This window comes from Globicephala melas, chromosome 6 (assembly GCF_963455315.2).
Source record: "Globicephala melas chromosome 6, mGloMel1.2, whole genome shotgun sequence".
NCBI classification, from domain to species: Eukaryota; Metazoa; Chordata; class Mammalia; order Artiodactyla; family Delphinidae; genus Globicephala; species Globicephala melas.
The window spans coordinates 49,742,703-49,766,458 of record NC_083319.1 but is presented as its reverse complement, the minus strand read 5'-3'; the positions used below and the strand labels follow the sequence as shown (position 1 = coordinate 49,766,458).

Below are 23,756 nucleotides of genomic sequence, written 5' to 3'. Positions count from 1 at the left end.
AAGAGTAACGTGAGTGTACTTATGTCCCTGTAACTTTGACCTATGTAAGTATATTTTTGAAAATGAATGTGGCAGATAAAAAAATTGTACTTTGTTTCTGTTTTAATTTACATCTTTAATTACAATTATTAATACAAACATTTTTTGATTTTGTTTACTATTTTCTATTTTCATTGTATAGTCTATTCATATTCATTAGCTATGTATCTATCATGGTCTTGAATAAGCTCCATAAGGCTATATTTAATAAAACAGTCAGTAATATTTAGATATATCGTCTTCATTTTATTAAAACTGAAAAAAAGAATTTTAGGATTAAGATGATCAGCCTAGGGCATAAAACTAAATTACAGTAACCTCTACCAAGCTCATATTAAATGCTAAGTAAATAAAATAATAAAAACTGTTATAATTATTTGGCATTATTATGTATCAGGCACATTATTATTTTATTTACATTATTTCATTGAATTCTCACAATCATAATCCAAGATATTTGGGAATGGACATCTAGAGAGTTCAAGGAATTTGCCCAGAGTCACCCAATTAGTATGTGCAATGACAGCGTCTGACTGCTTTTAATAACTCAGTTATACTGCAGTTGAAATGTCTGTCAACAATAAATAATTGAGACACTCTCTGTTTAAGTAAAAGATAAACTTTTAAAAATCTAAGAGTAAATACACATAAGTGCATCCCTATAGTCATCTTAAAATATTTTAGTGAACATGAAAATCAATTATTCAATTCTCAACCATCTCAATAAGAGATTAACATTTATTGTGAGCCTATGATTTCATTACTACTGAATATATTATAACATTTGATAAATGAGCAACAAAAGGTAGGATTAGCACACATTTATTTTTTAACTTTATCGTCCTCATTACAAGCATCATGAAATGTCTAGATTACAAACATACTATATAATATCAATGTATATATTATATAATGTCAATATGTCTATAAGGAACAATCTAATAAACCTCTTCCTTCTTTTACTTTTAGTAGTTTTGGGCACTAATTTAACATTTACCAGGGAAATTAAATATAATTTTCTATACCATTATTCCTTTAATTCCAAAATATACCAAGTACTGACTATGTGCAGAGATTAAACTGGGCCCACAGGACTGAGAGAATGGATATTATGAGAAATGCAAGATCTGATCTTGCCTTCTAAAAGATTAACCTTTAGTTGGAGAGAATATGTAAACAATTATAAGGCAAACTAAAATAATTGTGAAGTAGAAACATATACCACATTTTGGGGACCACCAAAGCAGCTGCAATTAATTCTTACTGGAGTACCCAGGGAAGACTATAAATGAGTAAGACAGTAAAGGGCACTACAGACTGTGGAAAAAACTATGAGAAAAGGTAGAGAGGCAGGGAACTTCACACACAGTATGCTCTCAAAAGATTATGGGTACCCTGAGCGTGACTAAAGCTGAGGGTGCTGGAGAAATGTACCTGGAAAACAGAATCTGGTCCCAATGTCCTTGTCAGCCTGGCTTTCCATTACTTTCCCTTCAGGTGCTACATTCCACCTGAACCAAACACCCCCCATTCCCTAAACATACTGCCCATCTGCCTACCTTTTCTTCTCTGGCTATAACTCAGATTTACCTGCTTCCTATTCTCTCTGCCAGAAATGTCCTCCTATCCCTGAATTTAAAAGAAAAAAAAAAAAGCATCTTTCTCTATAAAGGCCTTCCTGACCTACATGGTTGAAAGCAATCTTTCATCTCTATGTTCTGTGTATATCTTACTTTGTTACTGAACTTATATAAATATTATCCTCTTGATGAGACTGTATATATTTTGGATGCAGGTCCTCTCTAATACACCTTCAAATTAGCCATTCATTCATCAAAGATGAAAAAAATATGGCCTCTGCCCAAAAGAAATTCCAAGTCTGCCCACATCACAGAGAAGTGGTAAGAGCACAGGCCTTAAAGCCATTCTGCCTGGGTTCAAATCTCAACTTCTCCACTTACTGCCTACATAACTTAATGTCTTTGAACTTCAGTTTCCTTATCTATGAAATGGGGATCATAACATCAACCTTAGTGTTGTAAGCAATGAGATTCATCCCATTTCTCCATAGCTGTTTGACACACAGTTTGACTAAATAAATACTTGTTCAACTAAACACCATTACTACTTATCAAGAAATGAATATTCTCAACATCAATTAATCAAAGAAGTCAGAAAAAATGAGGCAGTTGTTCTTATTGCAAAGCTGTCTAAATTTCTAAACTTGTGTAATGAACAATAACAAAAAACCACTTGGTTATTAAGTGGCTGTATCAAAATGTTTGTGCATGATGGGAAGGCCTCTGGAATTTTTTTTTTAAGTCCACAATTTTTCAAAATCCATTACACTTCCCAGATAATGAGATAAACTGGTATTTAGTTTCTTGGACTCTCCCTTTCTGCATTAAAAAAAATGTGTATTTGACCAATCATAGTTGCTATTTGTTTGTACTTCTAATGCAACTCTCCTTCCCCACCCATAAATGCAGAGGAGTTCATCCTCCACAAGATACTTGTGTATAGCAGCACAAGGCAAAAACTAACACAGAAAATACCGAAGTCCCCACTTTTCACTTTGTGGATGTGTGAAGAGCACTTCTTTTACTAGAGGGTCTCCCCCTAGCAAGGCAACAGCAGCTGTTGGGTCAGAGCCCAGCTCTACTACTGACTGGGAAGTTCCGAGGCACATCAATCTTTCTGTGCCTTAGTGTCCGCCTCATACGTAAAACTGAGCTAATAATAGTAATACCTCATGGGTGTATTAAATGATTCATACCCGTGAATTGTTAGGACAATACCTGACACACAGCAAGCACGCAGTGATAACTCCTGTTACAAAGCCTGTATCTCCTAGCCCAGTTACAAATGATACTGGGATTGGATGCCACCAGAGGGAGGAAAAGAATCTCTTGAGCTGGCTGAGCAGCGACTGCTGAGTGGAGGGATCCTTCTCAAACCCCCCCTGTTCTCTAAACACACTTAAAACTTATCAACAGCCTTGGCCAACCACCAGTAATGCCTAGTAACACATACAGTCACATGCCCTTCCCCCTTCCTCTTTGATAAACTGCTAACTCTTCCTGATTCAGGACTTAAGTTCAGATGGGACCTCCTTTAAGAAGCATTCCAGTCAGATCCAAGAGGTGGGGGTGAAGTAGAATATCAGAAATGGAAAAGGGCCAATGAAGGAGAAGTAACTAGGTTATAAATATTGGACATAATTAAAGAATCCTTACTGAATTATATATATTTTTCTGCTCTTCTTCCTCACTGGCTCTGGATAAATGAGAGAAAGGAAACTAGTGTTTCTTGAGAGTCAATGACATGCCAGTCTCTGCGCTGGGTGCTTTACATACACTAATTCATGTGATCCTCATAACAACCCTCTGAGACCTGTGAGAATTCTCTTCTTTTGGTGTGGAACTAGGAAAAGGTTAAGTAATTTGCCTAAAATCACTGCTAAATGACTTCAGTGTGCTGATAAATTGAGTCTAAATCCAGCTCTGTTTTTCTTGCAAAGAAGATGCTCTTTCCAACCTAGCACACTGTCTACAATTACTTTGCTGTCTTCAAGTGAGTGTTGAACCAAAGATCTAAAGATAAACATGTATAATCAACAGTTGACTATTTCACTCTCTCCATCTCATCAACTATATACCATTTTTCTTTGCAGTTTTACCAAGATGTGAGCTATTGATATCCCTACAGTCCCTTGAAATTAAACAGATGTCTCTCCAAACACCAGAACATATACCAGCAAATAACCATTCCTTTGTTACACACACTCCAATATATGACTAGCTCATCATCACATCACAAGGAGAAAATGAATCAGGGCACATTATACACAGGAAAAAAAAGTACCTAAATTTCAGCTGTAACAAAGAGAACATTTAAGGATGTTACAGAAAAGTCAGAGAAAGACCAATATGCTTTCTTGGCTTCAATGCATTCTAGAAATGGCCCAAGGTGAGCAGTCACCTGGTACTGGACACTGGGTTTGACAACTGTCTCTAACAGAGATATGTTTTCATGCATCTAAAAATAAATCCAAGGTCAACTTGGATTAATTAATCTCTTCCTCTAAAATACATTCAGGTTACCACAACAAGAGAGGCTTGAGGTGAGGCTAGTGGTAAATATCAGAAAGGTCCTGTTTATTACAGAATACAGTCACTGAATCAATAGCCAGACTAAGCTAAAAGCTCTTGCTTACCAAACTCTTGTTACTTATTTGACAAATGTCTATTGAACACATAAAAGTGCTGAGTAAATAAAGACAAGCTATAACCCCTCTTTCTTACAAACCCACAATCTAGCTGGGATAAATGTTGTTTAAATAATCAACTACAGTAAAGTCTGGTAAGTTCTACTATGCATGCAGTATGAATAAGGACTCCCACAGGAGTGCAAAGGAGTAACTGTTGCTTCCTGGAGCAGTCAAGAGGCTTCACATGTGTGTGTGTTGGCAAACACAACAATAATGACAACATTAGATCTGAACCTGACCTCAGCAAAGGCATGGAATTAAGGCAGTAGTACACAGCAAAGTCCAAGAATGGAACAGTGTTTGTTGTGGCTGGAATGTACATCAAACAGCTGCAAACTCAAATGCTTCCAGGGCTCAAATAAATGGCAAAAAAGAGGCAAAGCAAACCTGGTAAGTAGCAAATGACACTGCCTCAGTGTCTGAAGGACATGAGGAGGTTGCAGTCAACTGGAATAGGCTTGCCTAGTCAAGAAAAGCAGAGGCTATGATCCTCAGCCAATTGCTGCTGCACAGAAACGGATGCATCCAAGGCTTCTGATTTTTCAAGTGAAGGCAGAAATCCATATTTCCATCCTAATTTTAGAAGTTCATCCTGATTTGAAATGTTTAACCAACAACAAAGTTGTTTTAAAAACAATTTTTAAAACATTATACAAGCCAAAATGAAATAAACATGTGGGCTGGCTTCAGCCTGGTGGCTGAGAGTCTACAACCTCTGATGCTAAATATAAAAATAGAGGAGGGCTTCCCTGGTGGCGCAGTGGTTGAGAGTCTGCCTGCCGCCTGCCAATGCAGGGGACACGGGTTCGTGCCCCGGTCCGGGAAGATCCCACATGCCCCGGAGCGGCTGCGCCCGTGAGCCATGGCCTCTGAGCCTGCGCGTCCGGAGCCTGTGCTCCGCAATGGGAGAGGCCACAACAGTGAGAGGCCCGTGTACTGCAAAAAAAAAAAAAAAAAGTAGAGGAAAAAGCTGGTAATACAGCCTGCGGACAGATCGTGAAGGCCCTTGAATACCATGCCAAGGATAATGACTCTACCTTGTCCCTCTAGGCATCATGAGACAAGAGGATACATATTTCAGAAAAGCATCTTTCAAACTGTGTTTCTAAGAAGTGTTTGAAACGACTGACTAGTGGCATGACGGACATGGATTACAGAAGAGAGGCCGAAAATGGAGTAGACCAACTATGAGGTAATAATATTTATCCAGATGAGAAATAAGAAATGAAGAGATAAGAGAGAGCTCAGTGATGGACTGAGAGCAAGCATTGTGAGAAAGAGGGAAGAACAACAACAACAAAAAGATGGAAGCGCTGACTTGGAGATAGAGTGCGGGACAGAGCACTACTCAGTCAGGACTCCACTGCTATGGACTTCTCTCTTGCTTTTTGTTTCTGCCATGGATTTTTCATAAATCAGAATTACAGTATCACCCCTCTCCCAAACCAAATATGGCTATTACTGCAGCACACTTTTAAAAAATATTAGTTTCTCTCTAAGTAAATAAACAGGGAGGCTGTGATGGTTACTTTTGGTTAAACTTGACTGGCTACAGGGTGCACAGATTAAACATTACTAAACATGATTTCTGAGTGTATTAGTGAGGGTGTTTTCAGATGAGATTAACATTTGAATCTGAAGACTCAGTAGACTGCCCTCCCCAATGTGGGTGAACATCAATCTGTTGAGGACCTGAACAGAACAAAAGGAGGAAAACAGGAGAATTGACTCCTTTTTTGCTTCCTCTGTCTGCTTGAGTTGGGACACCTCATCTTATCTTCTCCAGCTTCCAGACTGGGATTTAAACCACTGGCTCCCCTGCTTCTCAATCCTTCAGACTCAAACTGAATTAAATCACTGGCTTCTCTGGGTCCCCAGCTTGCAGAAAGCAGATTGTGGGACTTCTCAGCCTCCATAATCATGTGAGCCAATTCATCATAATGAATCTCGTTTTATGTATATATATACATAAAATCTCTATTGGTTGTTGCTGTGGAGAACCCTGACTAATACAGATGATTTTCAAACATCTAAGGAATTCAGCACACTAATGAGAGCATGAATTCAGTTTGGTTAAAAAGAAAAAAAATATATGCCCAGAATAAAGGTCACCTGCAGTTACAGAATACATTCTTAAGGGAATGCCGAGGATTTTGGCATGATCTATCACAAAGACACTGGCATTTCTGAAATTGTTCTTAAACTGCCAGCTTTCTTCACTTGGCTCTTATATGTATATTTTCTACAAAAACAATTTAAAAAGTATAGCATTTTCATGAAATGACTTCTTTTTTCCTAATACTTTTAACTTTCTTTCCTTAGCAAAATTCACCACGGTGTTCTTCAGTTCACAAGTTTAGCAGAACACTCTTATGTTAGTCAGTCTGCATTTTCAGGTATCTTTTTTTTATCACATCAGAAACTCACTTCCATATTTTTACCAATAATACAATATACAACCTGAGTAATATATGACACCGCATTGAACTATACTGTCGCTGCCCCCAAAAAGTGAAATTGAAAACTACTTCCATGAAGATATAGGTTAAGATAAAATCAAGTTGCTTCTGTATACACGCACAGTTGCATCAGAATTCAAACCTTAGATGTGAGCAATTCATGTGAGTGAGCTTAACCATTTGATCTTCTGCCTGGGTTCTCCTGGGTCTATCAAGATAAAACTATATGATGAGGAGATTTAGCAAAGCCTACAGTGCACTGCCCAGAAAGACAAGAAACAGGGAAATGGAGAGAAGAACTTGGAAGACTACAGGAAGAAGGCAGGTTGGGCTAGCATACATGAAAGGGCAAAAGCTGATGATCTGAAATGACAGCCTTTGACACTTTCAAATTCATACTGTTTCTTCTCTACAAGAGCGTCATTTGTCTCCCCCTGCAGAGTTAGTTACGTATTGGCTCAATTATACATTTCTGTGTGCCAGAACATACACAATATAGCTCTGTTAGGCAAAAAAATAACTTGATGGATTCACATGGTGCTACTTTGTACCTTAATGTTGATGAAAACTACTATAGGGTAATGGAATGGAGAATGAAAGGGGGCTAACAACAGATAAATGCCCTTAACTTTAAGTTTATGCCTAAACTTATGCCTTTAAGTTTCTGCCACAAACTTAAGTTATGCCATAAACTTAGACATAGCCTTATAATTAAGAAATATATATATCAGTGGACTGAGTGAAACAGAAAATAGAAACTATTTCACATTAAATCTTCAAATCAGATTACCTTTTCTACTGGTCTAAACAGGGGAAAGTTCTATTAACCTATTATGACAGTATATTAAGGACAATGCCAAGAGGAACACAAGGAAATTGGCATGTCCCCTTTGGCAACACTATTCTCCATGAAGAGATTGTTTCTCACTCAACTGTAAGCTTCCTGAGTAAAGGAAACAGGTATTATTCATCTTTTTATCCCCCTCAGTACTTATAACAGCTTCAGGTAGGAGTAGGCCCTCGGTAATGGCTACTGAACTTATAATTAAAATTCTCTAAGAAACAAAGTTCTTATTCAAAATTAGCTACCAGATATACTGAGCACTTTTGAAGGTACTGCTGTATGTGGGAAGGGGAAGGAGCTTTACAGAAACAGTCAAGAATATGGTCTTGGATGAGCACTCTCCAAAAAAGTGAGAACTCAGATCCTACGTTTACCTAAAAAGTAAACTGAATTTGTGTACATGGATGCTTAACATCACATACAGGGGGAAAACAAGGAAAAGACACCAGGTGGGATGAATAGGGATTGTCTGATGCAGCAAAGAACTACCTCGGAGAAGCAGAAAAAATGAAGAAATAGGATGGTTTTCTTTTGCTCATTTCAGCATAGGAACAGAACACAGTGGGCCAGAGCTTACTTGGGAGTCAAAGTACAACAGCACCATCATAAACCACTGACCTGGTTCACAGTATAACTACCACCATCACACCTTGGTTATCTCATTTGGACTGTTACTAAATGAGTTCTATTACTCATAACCTACTAAAGGATTAGAAACCAGAGAATCAGAGCTTGTAGGGACTAGAGTTCACTTCACAGATTTTCAAACTGTTTTTAGCCTTGAGATGCTTTCTTCAAATATCTTACAAATGACCTCAATACATTAAAAAAAAAAAAATCTGTTTGCAGTAGAGGGCCTGGCACCCTGCTTGAGGCACCTTCCACAGAATCATCATGGATGCAAAATTAGAAAACGAGTGATGAGTCCAAACTCCTCAGTTGACAGAAACGTTAAACGCCTGCCCAGGCAGTGAATGAAAAAGCCAGAACTAGAATCCAGGAATGGCAACATCAGAGAGGGTTCTTCCCACTATATTTCATGCTGCTTCTAAAAGTCAAAGAAAGAGGATAGACTCCATACTTACCATCTTTGTTCAGCCACTGCTTTCTTGTTCTGTACAAAAGGAGTTTGTTGTGGACATACGGTAAAAGGAACTTGACACACCAGCTCTCCACGCCAAGTTTGTTTTCAACCAGGACTATGGGACTCCGATTATACCTAGCTTCAGGACATGGGATCAGGCCAATTTCATCTCTTAATATGTAAAACATAAAAAAGAATTAAAGATAAGAATACTAGCCTTTTCAAAAATTTTCATATCCTACAGAATATTAAAAAAACTGTACATATTTCCCTTTCTTAAAAATATTTAGCTCACCACTGGATTGGTAGAAATAATAATCTTTTAAAAGTTTGATAATACTGACAAGAGTATGGAAAAATTAGTATGCTGTACTTGCTGTTACAGGAATGAAAACTGGTCTAATCTTTGAATAGAAATTTGAAAATGTCTGTCAATTTTTAAAGTACATATACCCTTTGACCCAGTGATTCTACTGTTCAGAAATTATCCTGTGCCAAAATATATGAATTCATTGGATATTCATGGCAACAGTGCAACAATCTGGAAATACTCTGAATGTGTATCAAACAATATAAGACTGGTAAAATAAATGTGGTTCATCCATGTTATAGAGCTGAAAAAAAAATAATGAGGTAAATCTGCATATGCTGGTATGGAAAGGGTGCCAACATACATAAAACAAAAAAAGCAAAATGCCAAATACAGTGTACAGCACAAAGCCCTTTGTATAATCTTTTTTTTTTTTTAAGGGCAAAGTCCTAGTCTTTTTCTTTTCTCTTTTTTTTTTTTTTTTTGGCTATTCTGGGTCTTCATTGCGGTGTGTGGGCTCTTAGTTGTGGGCTTCTCTATAGTTGTTGTGTGTGGGCTCTAGAGCGCATGGGTTTAGTTGTTTAGTTGCCCCACAGCATGTGGGATCTTAGTTCCCCCACCAGGGATCAAACCCACGTCCCCTGCATTGGAAGGCAGATTCTTAACCACTGGACCACCAGGGAAGTCCCTGTATAATCTTTTAAAAAGATATATAGATGCACTAAAAAATTTCTTGAAAGGATACCAAGAACCTTTTGGGGATTTATTTTTATACAGTTTAAATTTTCTAGTTACTTGTACATATTATTTATGATTATAAAAATGTCAAAAATGTATTTATGTTTGCCTGCTAATAAATATATGTAGACCAGATTATTAATAAACTTATATTATCAGTGAGACTGTGGGCCATATTTTCTTTTCTTTTTTATAATTCTTTATACATTTCTAAAATAAAAAACATGTTAATATGTAAATATTGTTAAAATACAAAATACACTTCAGGATTTGACCATTTTCATCTGTGGTGGCTTCTATATCCCTTAATCCACCTCAACTTAAGTTGAAAATTTACATTACAGGCAAAAAATAGAACTACCATATGACCCAGCAATCCCACTACTAGGCATATATCCTGAGAAAACTGCAATTCAAAAAGATACATGTACCACAATGTTCATTGCAGCACTATTTACAATAGCCGGAACATGGAAGCAACCTAAATGTCCATCGACAGATGAATGGATAAAGACAATGTGGTACATATATACAAGGAATATTACTCAGCCATAAAAAAGAATAAAATTAGGTCATTTGTAGAGATGTGGATGGACCTAGAGTCTGTCATACGGAGTGAAGTAAGTCAAAAAGAGAAAAACAAATATTGTATATTAATGCATACATGTGGAATCTAGAAAAAGGGTACAGATGAACCTATTTGCAGGGCAGGAATAGAAATGCAGATGTAGAGAATGGACATGTGGACACAGTGGGGGAAGGGAAGGGTGGGATGAATTGGGAGATTAGGATTGACATATATACGCTACCATGTGTACAATAGATAGCTAGTGGGAACCTGCTGTATAGCACAGGGAGCTCAGCTCGGTGCTCTCTGATGACCTAGATGGGTGGGATGGGGGTGGGGTGGGAGGGAGGTCCAAGAGGGAGGGGATATATGTACACATATAGCTGATCCACTTCGTTGTATCCACTCCAATAAAAAAAAAAAAGAAAATTTACATTACAGGCAGAGATTTAATAAACAATACATAGGGCAGTTGACTTACACAGTAAATGAACCAGCAAACACAAAAATATTTTTGTAAAACCTGCACTCATTCCTTTCAACTACAAAGAATTTACAGTTCTTGTCTATGTGAAACATCCTTTCTCAAATAGTATGTTCTTCCATTAATTAATGAATAACTTACAAGAAACCTTTTAACAAGAGCAGTTGACATAAATATTTTTAGAGCGTCTAAGCAGATTTTTTTAAATGTGTTTTTAAAAAACAGAATAAAGAACTGGTTTTCAGAGCTTGTGTGTGACAGCATCTATTATGCCCTTGAATTCCCCTGCCAAGACAGTATGCTGGCTGACAAATGCAAAGAGGAAAACTGTTCAATTACAGGTTATAAGAAAAGCACTCTTTATCTGTTAGGCCACCATCACAAACTGGTGGGAGGCTGTGGAACTAAAATAAAATCCGTCCTGGAAACTCTAAACTGGATAGCTCAGAAGTAACCTACTTTCTACTGATTGCTTCATTAGTGACACAGGGATATATCAATAAAAGAGGGTATTCTAGGGGTTGCAAGTCACTAACTGTTCTTTTGAGCTGATTTAACGCCCAAGTAGACTTTGGGACCTAAGGCTTTTTGCCCCGACAACTGACTCAGTTGACTCAGGGGTGTTTTGATACACCATGCCAGTACTATCTAAACATTTCCTGAGTACTACAATGAATGGGATACTGTGTTAGGTTCTGAAAATGCAAAAATGAATAAAACAAGGTGGTCCCAGACTACACAAAGCTGATGGTTTTGCTGGGGAGTTGCGTCAATACCTAAAACAAAATGTTAACACTTTGCCACTCTAGTAAAATAAATGAAGTTCTTAGGAAGAATGGGGCAATGCTGAGAGAGCATCTGAGTCCAATGTCCAGTATTTCAAAATATATTTTTGTATTTGGTGATATGAATTCTAATCTAATTTAACATACTATTAGGACAACTAGCCACATCTAGATCTATAACTGACTAAATACATGTCTGAATTGCTGGTATTTTCTGGTGTTCAGGTATTACTATGTAAAACAATATTTTAAGAAAACTAGAATTATAGTTAAAAAATAATAAACTCAGTGTAATTATTTCAAGAAAGTCTGTTTTCTGAGATCTAACAACCACCTACAACACTACAAAGAACTGCAAAAGTCAACAATATGAATGTTAGAGTAACAAGAATAAAAGAATCCTAGCTTCTGAGTATAGTCCATTGTGGGGGGAGGACTTTTTACTTAAATTCACAATGTAAAAACCTGCCTTGCTCACTATTTACACCACACATAAAATGCCCAACTAATAATCTGGTACCTAAATGAAAGTACAGAACCATCTGCACAAATAAAAACACACTGCGTTAGTTGGCTATTATCCTTCCAAGAAATAATTTTAAAAAACAAGAATGCCTTGGATATAGCAGGTGCTCAATAACTGCTACTGGAACGCTGATTATCAATGCACTTCAGTGATAATATTCAAATAGTTTTCAAAGAATATCACTTCTTGACTCTCCAAAAGAACATTACCTCTGATTTCCTTCTAATGCAGTGGGTCCAAATCCTAGCTTTGTCAATATGATATAGATTATCTCTCTATATATGTATCGATATCTCTATCTCCTGCCACTTGGCCTCTGTAGACCTCAATTTCTTCATTTGTAAAATAGAGGAATTGCATTACATTTCTAAATAAGGGAAATGGGTTGCTAGGTCTCATCCAGCTTTCAAATTTTATGACTGAGAAACCCAAAAGCTATTCTCATGTAAAGAGAATGAAAATGGTCATATCAGGGAATATGAAGCACTATGGAAAAAAAAGAAACATTAAAAGAGAGGTAGGAGGATGTAGAGACAAAAGCACTCAACCTTCTAAGGTCCAGGGTTCCAGTTAGTCTCTGTTCTACCAATGATCAATGTGAATTTGACTAGGCACTTGCCATCAGTATCCTCATCTGAAATGCAGAAATGACAATGCCTTCCCTGCCAGTCATGAAAAGCAAATAATACAATGTAAAGACCGTGGTAAGCTACAAAGTACCAGGCAGAGATGAAGTATATTACCATTAATTCAGTTAAGAGCCTGTGGTCAACCAGAAAAGTTCCTTGGTTAACAGATAATGGGAAGCTAAAGCGAAGAAAGTTAAGCCTTTGTCGAGTTATTTGACCCTAAGATACAATGCTTTGCTGCTTCCTAAAAATATAACATGTACTTCATAAAGGTAGGTCAGTAAGATTCCAAATAACAGTGTGTTTGACTTCAGATTTCTCCTATGCCTAGTCCCTTAGGTCATAGTCCACTTTTTTTCAGACAATTTAGAACAGAATTCCAGAATCATTTTGAAATTGGAAGGGACTTCATTCCTCCAGTCTCTCATTTTGTCAGATGAGGGAACTGAGATCCACTGAGGTTAAGGTGATTACTCAAGGTCATAGTGCTAGTGGCTTAATTCAAAATCTGGATCTCCTACTATTTAGCCCAAAACCCTTGACACTAATGAAAATAAAGACATCAGTGAAAGCAAGCAGGCTTTAGATTAACTCCTTTTAGAGTTCTAGCAAGATTTCTGGCTATTTAAATTCTAATTTCATACCCAAAGTTGGAAAATTCAGGGAAAAAAAACTAAAAGTCATTTGTCATCCCTCTACCACCACTAATGTTGGGTATGCATCCTTTTTTTCTAAGTAGTTTACAAAAGTGGGATTATGTTGGACATACTCTTCTATAATCCTTTTTAAAATTTTATTTATTTATTTATTTGGCTGTGCCCCATGGCATGTAGGATCTTAGTTTCCCGACCAGGGATGGAACCCGTGCCCCCTGTGCTAGAAGCACGCAATCTTAACCACTGGACTGCCAGGGAAGCCCCTATAATTCTTTTTTTTTTTAATTTAACAATTCACATTAAACATTTTCTTATATAATTTTTGTATCATTCATGGGTACAATGAATGTGCTATAAACATCAAATACATCTCCAGTTATTTCCTTATGAAATAGTCTCATAAGAGAAATTTCTGACTCTTTCACTACCACCACATTCCATTCTTCTTTATTTTTAGGTTTCTGGCAAATTTAGATTCCTGGTGCTTAACCAGGATACTCAAGTAAATATCAGCATTAACAAGGTCATGGGTTTTTACAAACATGAAAATTTGAGACAGCGATCAAGTTCCAATCTTTTCAACGAGAAACCACAGTGCTCACTTTGTAGGTTACCTTTGAAGGCTGCTCCAAAGGAATAGCAACATGGAATGAACCTACATATTTACTTAAAAAGATCATCCACAGCATGGTATATCTCCCTTAGCGCTTCACTTCACAATGGGGATCCACTAACTTCTAGATGAAGTTCAAGGTTCATAGAGCACTGATACTGACCTTGTTCCTCATGTTTAGACAGCTTCTCTTGTCTGTACTTTTCAGGAACATCAGTCTAACTGGAGTCGGTCCACTTATTTACAAAAGTAATATTGACCAGCTTCCTGTCGGGCAGGTAAGGATGGTCCCCAAATATTAAAACTGAACCCTGTAATGTGGAGTGACTGAAGAGAAAACAGCCCAAGATTCGGCAAATGGTACAAATCTTTTTAATCTAACAGTTATTTTTTTCCTTCAAACTGGAATTCTTTCCAGAATGACCAAAAAGTTAGAAAAGTATCTAAAAGAACTGACCCTTGCATATTGTTAACTAAAACTTTACTGGTGATTAAGAAATTTTAGAGACCTCATAAGCTTTCTCAATTCTAAAGATTACTATCACTGAAATTATATTACTGACCCTATTTAGAAAACAGATACACAAATTACTATTGTTTACTGAGTGTTTATTATATGCAATGCTCTGTTTTAGGTTTTATATACACTATTTCATTTATTTCACACATTAATCTTATAAAGTAGGAATTTTAATTCCATTTTATAGATGAGGAAAAAGTCTTGTCTGAGACTACTCAGCTAGTAAATAACAAGCCAAGGTTCAAATCCAGTACTGTGAGACTGCAAACCCAAACTTTTACAAGTATACTATTGTTCAAATAAATAGACAAAAATCAAGTGTAAGAAGTCAATTAAGATTCTATGCTTTCCTATTCTTCAGTTCAACTTGCAGACGATCTGAAACTGCCTTTCATTACTACTGCCTTACTCAAAAATTCTCACTGGGGCCTACCCACTGCCTAAGAAGTATATTTTCCCTGAGCCAACTCTTATCCAAGCCTCATGTCTCAATTTAATTGCTATTTCCTCAGGAAAACTATCTTGACCTTCCATCCTAAATTAGTCCTCTCTGTTATTATTCTTTCAAACTATCCTTCTTATCCTTTGGGGCTCTTTTCATAATTTGTGTGTTGATTTGTTTAAAGTTCCACTGGGCAGGGACCAAGTGTGGTGTGTTCATCAATCTATACCCCAATCCTAGCCCCATATACCTAGAGACCAGCATTGTATCTATCAAATAGAAACATTCTTTTGCTGAATGCACCGATGGAATGAATGAAATTAAGTCAGATAGTCAAGGACTTCCATAATCTGTCCCTACTTTATCTTTTCAATCACATTTTGTGAATTTAGTCCATTCACTGCTTCTTGTAGAGGTCTCCAAGACTGTAAATCCTACCTTGCCTTCAAAGTGCCACTCAAAAACCCACCTCCCCTAAAAGCACTAGCCCAGACATACCCAGCTTCCCTTTCAACTACTAATAGACTCACGTACGACTTGCTTACCATACTGCTAGTCCAGCCCTTATTATAAACGGCTTTGCAGGGTAAATGCACTGTTCATACATACAAGTCTTAGGTCTCCACCTAGACCTGCACTGTGCAATACAGTGGTCACCAGGCATATGTGTCCATTATGTATAAATCAATTAAAATTAAATAAAACTTCAAATTTAGATCTTCTTTCACACTAGCCACATTTCAAGCACTCAATAGCTATATATGGCTAGTGGTTACCATTTGGACAGGACAGATAAAGAACATTTCCAACATCACAGATATTTCTGAGGGCCTTGAGTACAAGAACTGTATTTTATACTTCTTCCTATTCCATACTGTGAAGATGGTAGCTACATAAACAGTGAGAGTTCAATAAATATTACAGAGTAATAAAAAATAATAACTTTCTGGATAAGAGAACTTTGACATGACCCTAATTACACTGTAAACAGCTGTCCTCCACACTAGCACAGCATCTGTACATTAAGCTAATACCTGTCGCTGGGTCAAGCCTTCAGTTATTTTTCCAAAGTATTCTCTAGGAGTCAACCACACAAACAACATTTGCATGGTATTTTTCAGTTTATAAAGTGCTTCACATTCATCATTCAGTTGGCCAATATATTTCCTAAGGAACACAGGGATTCAGGTTAAGTATACTATTTACCTAGTGGCAACTAAGTGCAAGACACTGTGTGAGGTGATTTTCCTATGTTTTCATCAGCCTCTAGAGCCCATGCTCTGCAACAAGAGAAGCCACCGCAATGAGAAGCCCGCGCACTGCAACAAAGAATAGCCCCCGCTCACCACAACTAGAGAAAGCCTGCGCGCAGCAACGAAGACCCAACGCAGTCAAAAATAAATAAATTAAATAAATTAATTTAAAAAAAAAAAGAGAGAGAAAGCAGAAACAGGCTGAGAAAGGGTAACCTATCCATACCCACCAGTAACAAAATCCACATTTCACCCATTATATCTTCAACTCCTACTGGCCAGAAATTTCCAGAGACAAAGTCAATATATTTACTGTAGTAGATGCTGGCTAATAAAATTATGATTTATCTTGTATTTGTAGAAAAGAGGAAAACAAAAAGAATAAAAAACTTTCTTTTATAATACTGAAAAGTGTAATTAGGTACTAACTTTGAAGGTAAATGATGCCTTTTTCTTTTAACTAGAAATAGAGCATATGTATTTTGGAAGTAAAAGGGTTAGATGAGGGGAGGAAGTATGAGCGATTTTGAAAAGTCCAAATTATAAGACATTTTAAAAGATGCATTGTAATATTACTGGAGATATTGCTACTGTAGGGAATATGTACTAAAATATAGCTGAAGATTAATATTAAACAATGAGTTAAACTATTTAAAATTTTCAGATCTATATCATTATTTCATATTTTTTCAAATGCTCTAATTATTTCAAACTTTAAAAAATACTGAATGACCCAAATGTTTATTAATAATTATAAGTTATGCACTGGCACAGAGCACATTGATGAGATCTCATAAAAAATGCGATTGGGGGGGCATTAAAGTCCTTTATGAGTTTCAATAAATATGATCCAGAAGAACTGGGATGTGTTCCAAACTGCACTGTGTCAACCTGCCAGGCCAATGAACACTCAAACTCAAGTTTTTTCAAATATGAAATACTGATGCTTTTCTAGTCTACTTCAAAGAAGACAAACTAAGATGATTACTGTACTTATTAGACTTCTTTCTAACCTCCTCAATTTCTTTAAGAAAAATAACCCCAAATGATGAGAAAATAGTCATTTCATTTGTCCAACTTTTTTTTTTTTTTGAGAATGTCTCTTATTTGCACTAAAGCTCTCATTCTCAAAAGGGGACTGAAAGACTGATATACAACAAGGCATCAAAGCATTCTTTAGAAGGCCCAGTGCCCACTATGGTTACTGCCAGGAAATCATTCCAAACACTCTCATTCTGAAAAAGGCAGCAGTCACAAGGGGAAAGGAAGTGGACGCTGTCAGAGGTGGCAGGTGTGTTTTGAAGCCAGCAGTGTCTTGTTTTTAATGAGGCACAGTTGCAGGTCTCCAACTGTGTGCCACGAGGGAGCAAGACATCTGAGAGCATCACCTTGAAGGAAAAGAACACTTCATTTAGATGAAGGTTTGGCACCTCTTTTCAGCGGAAAAGCTTAAGGAGTTAGAATGCTTAAAAAGAATAATTCATGCGTTCCAGTTTAAAGAATAAAATATTTTTTAAAAAAACAAAACTCCATAAGCAATTAGGTAAAGTGAAAACAATGTAAAACTGGATTCCATGTTTCTTTCTCTTGAGGGAAGGAGGGATGAAGGGAGGATGGATAGGAAAATAGCTACACTCTTGCTTCTTCCTTACTCTTTTGTACAATGTGTAGATATATCTCTTCTTTAATAGCTTCTTTTTCGTTACATAAAAGCAGAAGTATCAGACAGAATACAGTCTCTTACCGGATCTTCCCGGAGTACTCCAAGTAAAATGGAAAGGAAGGAGGGAAAGATACATGTGTCAGTTCTGTGGTGTCCTACTTAAAGAGGGCAGCAGCGTTTGAATAAAAAAACAATTAATATGCTCCCTGTAACTATGAATCAGCTAATGCTAAAAAGTGTCGAGGTTTCATCTGCTTCCCACCAGACCCAACCTGTGTCTACAGAAGCTACTCTCTTGAGAATGCCCTGTTCACCTTCAAAACAAAATGTTTCATCGAAGTTCCTCTACAATTTTGGGACAGGTGAGGCGAAAGTCAAAAGCAGCCTCAAGCTACCTTCGGCTAATAAACTAAGGGGGTTTTGGCTCATGGAGAATAAGATGATCAGTAACCCCTTCTTACCAAGGTCCGGGATGAACCTCAAAAGAGTTGTGTTAACAAAGCACATACAGACCCACACCGTGTACCTTAAACGGATGTGGGACGTGGACACACGGGTGAAGTCTTTCGAGTTTCGTGAACTCCTGGGAAAGGGGTGGGAGGGAGGTCACTTCTAAGGACTCGCCCGAGAGCTTGTTCCGGTAGCGGAAAGCTGGCCCCGCGGCGGCCGACAACTATCGGGCCCCGACCCAGCTGCGTCGGCTCTTGTGAGCAGCGCAGCGGGTCAAGACCTGCAGTCCGAGGTCGGCTCGAGGCTTGGCCCCGCCCCCTCCCGCCCCCGACGACCCCCGGAGGCGGCGGAGGCGGGGGCACCGCCGGCGCGCGACTCACATGTGCGGGTTCCTCCTGAAGGCGTTGGTGATGTCCTTCACCACCCGCTGCACCAGCACCGCCACCTCCTCGCTCGTCTCGGCCATGTTGGCGGCGTCCGCGGCGGCTCGGGAGCGCCTCCGGGAGACCGCCGAGCCACCCGCGGGAGTTCCCGGGGAGCGCGCGCGTGAGCGCCGGTTTGGCCGCGCCCCTGCCCCCGCCGTGGAGGCCGCCGCCGAGCACTTCCGGGTCAGCCCGCGGTCGGCTGGTGTGTGGTCCCTGACGAGGCTGAGGCTGGCAGCTTGGTCCCTGACTTCCTCTCGTAAGCGAGTTTCCAAGCGCCCGAGAAGATGCTGCAGACTCATTTGCAGTTACCTCAGGTTGCTGTATTACACTTTTTATTTTAGTTTCTGGTCTACTGGGGACCGAGGAGGGAGGGGTCCTAAGGTCACTCCCAGAGCCAGGGTCTGGCCTGAATACCCTGCCCAGAGCACCCGTCCTCAGCTGTTCTGGAAAGGAGCCAGTCCCAGAATGCTCCTGGAGGAAAGTTTAACCGAGAGTGAAGATCCTCTTAAGCAGTTAGTCCCTTGGCGTTCTGAGAGCTTGTTCCCTGTATTTTCTTAGTTGGAGGGATGAGGCCGTCCAGAGACACCCTTGGCGGAATGAGGCCCAGTCGGACCGTATTGGTGACTTCAAGCTTTTGTACCTGCGTGCCAATTTCGGCCACTAAGCAGATGCTTTCAAAAAGTTAATTTAAAAAATTTAATAAATGGATTAAAGGAAGAAAAAGGAAAGGAAAGGAAAAGTTATTTGCTCTCTCCATATAGGAAGTAGAAGTACAGAGGTATTTTTTAGATTTTCTACATCGAGTGTACCTTGCTTTGCACGTCATTTGGTGTCCTATGAACGTTGCGTGTTAGTTTTGGAGTTAAAAAACCAAGTCCCTGGCAAGGTTTGCTCTTAATAGCTATTTGCCTTGCTACAAATAATTTTTATAAGAAAAACTGGCTTTCTAGTCCATTTGGATTTTGAAATGCTGTAATTCAAATTTTCATGTATCAGATTTTCTTTCAACCTCTGTGTTAGAAAAAATCCAGCTGCTTTTGTTTCTTTTTACTTAATCCTTGAAGTCTTTTAGAAACTTTTTTTTTTAAAGCAAACTCAATGTTTAATGTAAACATATGTAGAACATTTGAAGTAGGGTTGATGATTGTGAGAGTAAAAACCATCCACTGGATGCAAAATTATAAAGCAGTGAATGAGAAATATAAATTATATTCAGTGGTTGATACTCCTATGGGCACGTTTAGAAAGGCTACACCTGCTGTATGGACTTTGGCCTTCTGGTTTTAAAAGAAATGAGCTAGAAGTTTCATAAAATTATAGAAAAGTAAGATGGACAGGTTTGATTTAGTAAAGTCAAACGAACCTTAACATATTGACAAGTTCTCAAATGAGTCAGTGGAGTGAATTTGTGTTTAGATTCCAGGGCCAAAGACAACTTCAAATGTCCTAATTACTCTTAAAATGTAGTCAGTTCTGAAATGGTTTGAATTCACTGATAAGTCTTCTTCCTATTCTATTAATCAGAGCCTTGCATCCTTTCCTGATAAAAGTGGGAAATAAATCCTGACTTCTGGGGCAGAGGTTAAAGGACACACTCAGAAATATGACATTTTTTTCAAAGAATTTATTTTTATCTTAAAAATTAGTGTGATTTTTGTATTTCACTCTAATATATTTAACAGGAAAAACAACAGCAACAGCAAACTTTATTCCCAAATCTTGAAGTGAAATTGATGTTCCAGGAAGATAACATCCTATATGATTCGGTGTGTCCCCTTCCAACACACACACACACACACAGACACACACACACACACACACACACTACCTTCATTTGAAAGGTGTGAATTATATGTCTCATGTTTCTTCTAAGAATTCACAAATTGTTTCACCCAATTATTAAAGATCTGCTATGTTTAGAACTTGAATTTTTTATAGTTAGAGCATACTAGGACTGTGACCCAATCCCCTTATTTTGCTGATAAGGAAGCTGAGGTTCAAAGGAGAATTGAAATTCATGGACTTTAATAATGATATGTTTATAAGAATAGGATATGATGAATTTAGCATGATTTTGTTGAAGAATTCAAAGATTTATGTTCAGGGATCTGCAAAATACACTTACTAATAATGAAATATTTTAAATAGCTTAAATGCCCAACTTTGGGGATTGATTAAATTACAGTAAATCTATATGATAAAATACTGTTTAGTCATTTAAAAGCTCATTGTAACTAGGAGAATATGTAGCAAATGCTTAGGAGGAAGTATATTTATAGGAGAATTTTATTTTCTAAGTAACACGAAGAACAAAATAAAATTTTTGTAATATAAGAAGTTTTTTAAAGTATATGTTAATAAAAACATGGATATATTTATTTGTTAATTAGCCAACTCTTATGCATAATAATTTTCTTAGAGATTGATTTTTAAGCAACCATAACTCGCTTAAAATTTAATCTCCCCAAAATTATTCCTTTCATATTTTAGAAGACTATTTGATGATGGAGGAAAAGGTAGATATATAATGACAAAAACAAGTACCAAAACAGCATACAAGACAATTATATATGTAATCGAGAAGGACCCCATGGGGCCTTCCCAGGACAGGCCTTCCCCCATATCCTCTGCTTTAGCTCCTCTATGAAGTACCTAGATAGTAGTATTTGATGCAAATTTCCTGAGTTGTTTTCCAGATGTGAACATCCCCCCACCCCCCTCACCAAATGGAAGAAACTACTTGACCTTGAGCACATAGCCCCAGGCCTCCTGGAGCTTAAGGACTGATAATGTTAACCCTTGTGACACCACCCTGCTACCTCACCTTCAGCCAATCAGAGAACTATGCATAAGCTGATCACATACCCTGCAACCCCCCCTCCCTCACCTGGCTTTTAAAAGTGCTTTGCAGAAACCCTTTGGGGAGCTCAGGGCTTTTTAGGGCCTGAGCCACCTCATCTCCTTGCATGGCCTTGCAGTAAACCTTTCTCTGCTCCACACTCCGAAGTTTCAGTTTGTTTGGCCTCACTATGCATTGAGCACACGAACTTGCATTAACATATATATATGTTGACAAAAAATTATTCAATAGTTGATCTAAGAAAGAAATGGAAAATTTTATTCAAGCCAACCTGAGGATTATAACCCAGGAGATAGTCTTTCAGGAAGCTCTGAGAACTGTTCCACTTATTAGAGTTCAATGCACAGTTATATAAGTTTTTGAGACAAGGTGTGATACGTCAAATAATGTATCATTGACAGTTTACACAATCCAGATCTACACATACAAAGCGAGTAGTGGTCATGGGTTATCATGGCCCCTTACAATATTAAGAAGGAAGGTTATTTTCTTTCTGAAGGAGTTGTGACTGTTTGTGAGGTTAAGAAGGAACATTATCTCCTAAGGAGGTCTGGCTAACACAAATTCACAACACATGCTAAAGGGGAGGGAGGAAGCCCAACCAGGCAAAGAAAAATTTTATGTTTAAACTTTTCTCATCTTGCCATAAAAAATGAATTTTATTTCATCATATACAAAACAAATTGTACATAATATAAATATAATTATATATATAAGTATTAGACTGGGATGGTATAAACTAAAATGTTAACAATGGTTATCTCCATATGATAGAACTACTAGAGATAATTAAGACCTATAAATATACATTCTTTATATTACTCTGGTTGTTCCAGACTTTCTACAATGAAAAACCTAATGTATGTGTTGAGGGCGCTGGTGGTTTTAATGACAGACCTAGTACAGTTGACTCTTGAACAACATGAGAATTTGGGGAGCTGACCCTCCACACAGTCAAAAATCTGAGTATAATTTACAGTAAGCCCTCCATATCCCTGGTTCCAATTCCTCCTTTTCTGTGGTTCAGTATCTGGGGATTCAGCCAAACCTGGATCACAGTACTGTAGTATTTACTATTGAAAAAAAAATTTGTGTATAAGTGGACCTGTACAGTTTAAACTCTTGTTGTAAAATGGTACAGATGAACCTGTTTGCAGGCTGAAATAGAGACACAGATGTTGAGAAAAAACGTATGGACACCAAGGGGGGAAAGCGGGGTGGGGTGGTGGGATGAATTGGGAGGTTGAGATTGATATCTATACACTAATATGTATAAAATAGATAACTAATAAGAACCTGCTGTATAAAAAATAAAATAAAATTCAAATAAAATCAATAAACGGCAAAAAAAATAACTTATTTTTCAAGGGTCAACTGTAATTACCTTTGTGCAGAGTTGTAGATGACCTTATAATCTGTTTTCATCTTTGCTCTGTATTATCACTTTTATCACTATGATGTGTCATTTATTTACTCCATTATTTGGATTGAAGTCCATTTTACTATGGTAACATTATGCAAGATAGAGTGTAAATAGTACTAAACATGTTTTTACCATGTGCTATTATTACAAAAACAAGTTTATTTCCTCCATTAAAATAATTAAGTGCTCAATTTTAAGTGCTTCATTATAATATTACCATTGTGACTAAATATATACTTATAGTATACCAAACCTCAACCTTAATCACTCCTAAAATTTAAAATCAAAGAACTTACAAAGAAATAGGAGAAGGGAAATATAATACTAGTCAAGAAGTCACAATATCAATGTCTTTTTATGAATTCTTAAGAAAAATCAGTAGGAGTAATGTTATCTGTAAAGTTTTTATTAAAAACCATTTCAAGAAAAGGAATAGAAATTAATAAATGAATTTAAAAAGACATGTACATTAAACTTAGGGGAGTTTTGGTATACATCTTGCCTCAGTGTGTGTAGGTTTATTTTCCCAAATACAAAACTTCATGTATGATCAAGAACTATTTTTTTTAAAGTCACAAAATCATGAATTGCAAATGACATCTATTCTTGTACTTAGTTGATATATCTAGTACTTCATTATTCTTTTCTATTGTTACTATTTATTTATAATTAAAGTATCATTGATTTACAATATTGTGTTAGTTTTGGGTGTACA

At 37.4% G+C, this 23,756-nt stretch overlaps 2 protein-coding genes across 4 annotated transcripts in view; one reads left to right on the top strand and one right to left on the bottom strand.

Annotated features, from left to right (window-relative positions):
* Positions 1-18,840, bottom strand: part of PTAR1 (protein prenyltransferase alpha subunit repeat containing 1) — a 48,305-nt gene extending 29,465 nt beyond the window's left edge. Inside the window, exons 1-2 of the mRNA XM_030877022.2 lie at positions 18,714-18,840; positions 8,698-8,867 (exon numbers count right to left, since the gene is read on the bottom strand). Of these exons, the coding sequence (XP_030732882.2) occupies positions 8,698-8,867; positions 18,714-18,799 (256 nt within the window). The 5' untranslated portion in view covers positions 18,800-18,840. The remainder of the gene's footprint in view (positions 1-8,697; positions 8,868-18,713) is intronic.
* Positions 18,841-18,866: 26 nt separating this feature from the next.
* The window catches only part of CFAP95 (cilia and flagella associated protein 95), a 127,918-nt gene continuing 123,028 nt past the window's right edge, over positions 18,867-23,756 (top strand). Inside the window, exon 1 of one of the 3 annotated variants that reach the window (XM_070045742.1) lies at positions 18,867-19,072. The gene's annotated coding sequence lies outside the window, so the exon portion shown is untranslated. The remainder of the gene's footprint in view (positions 19,073-23,756) is intronic. The other 2 variants (XM_060300859.2, XM_060300858.2) reach the window with 2 other exon arrangements.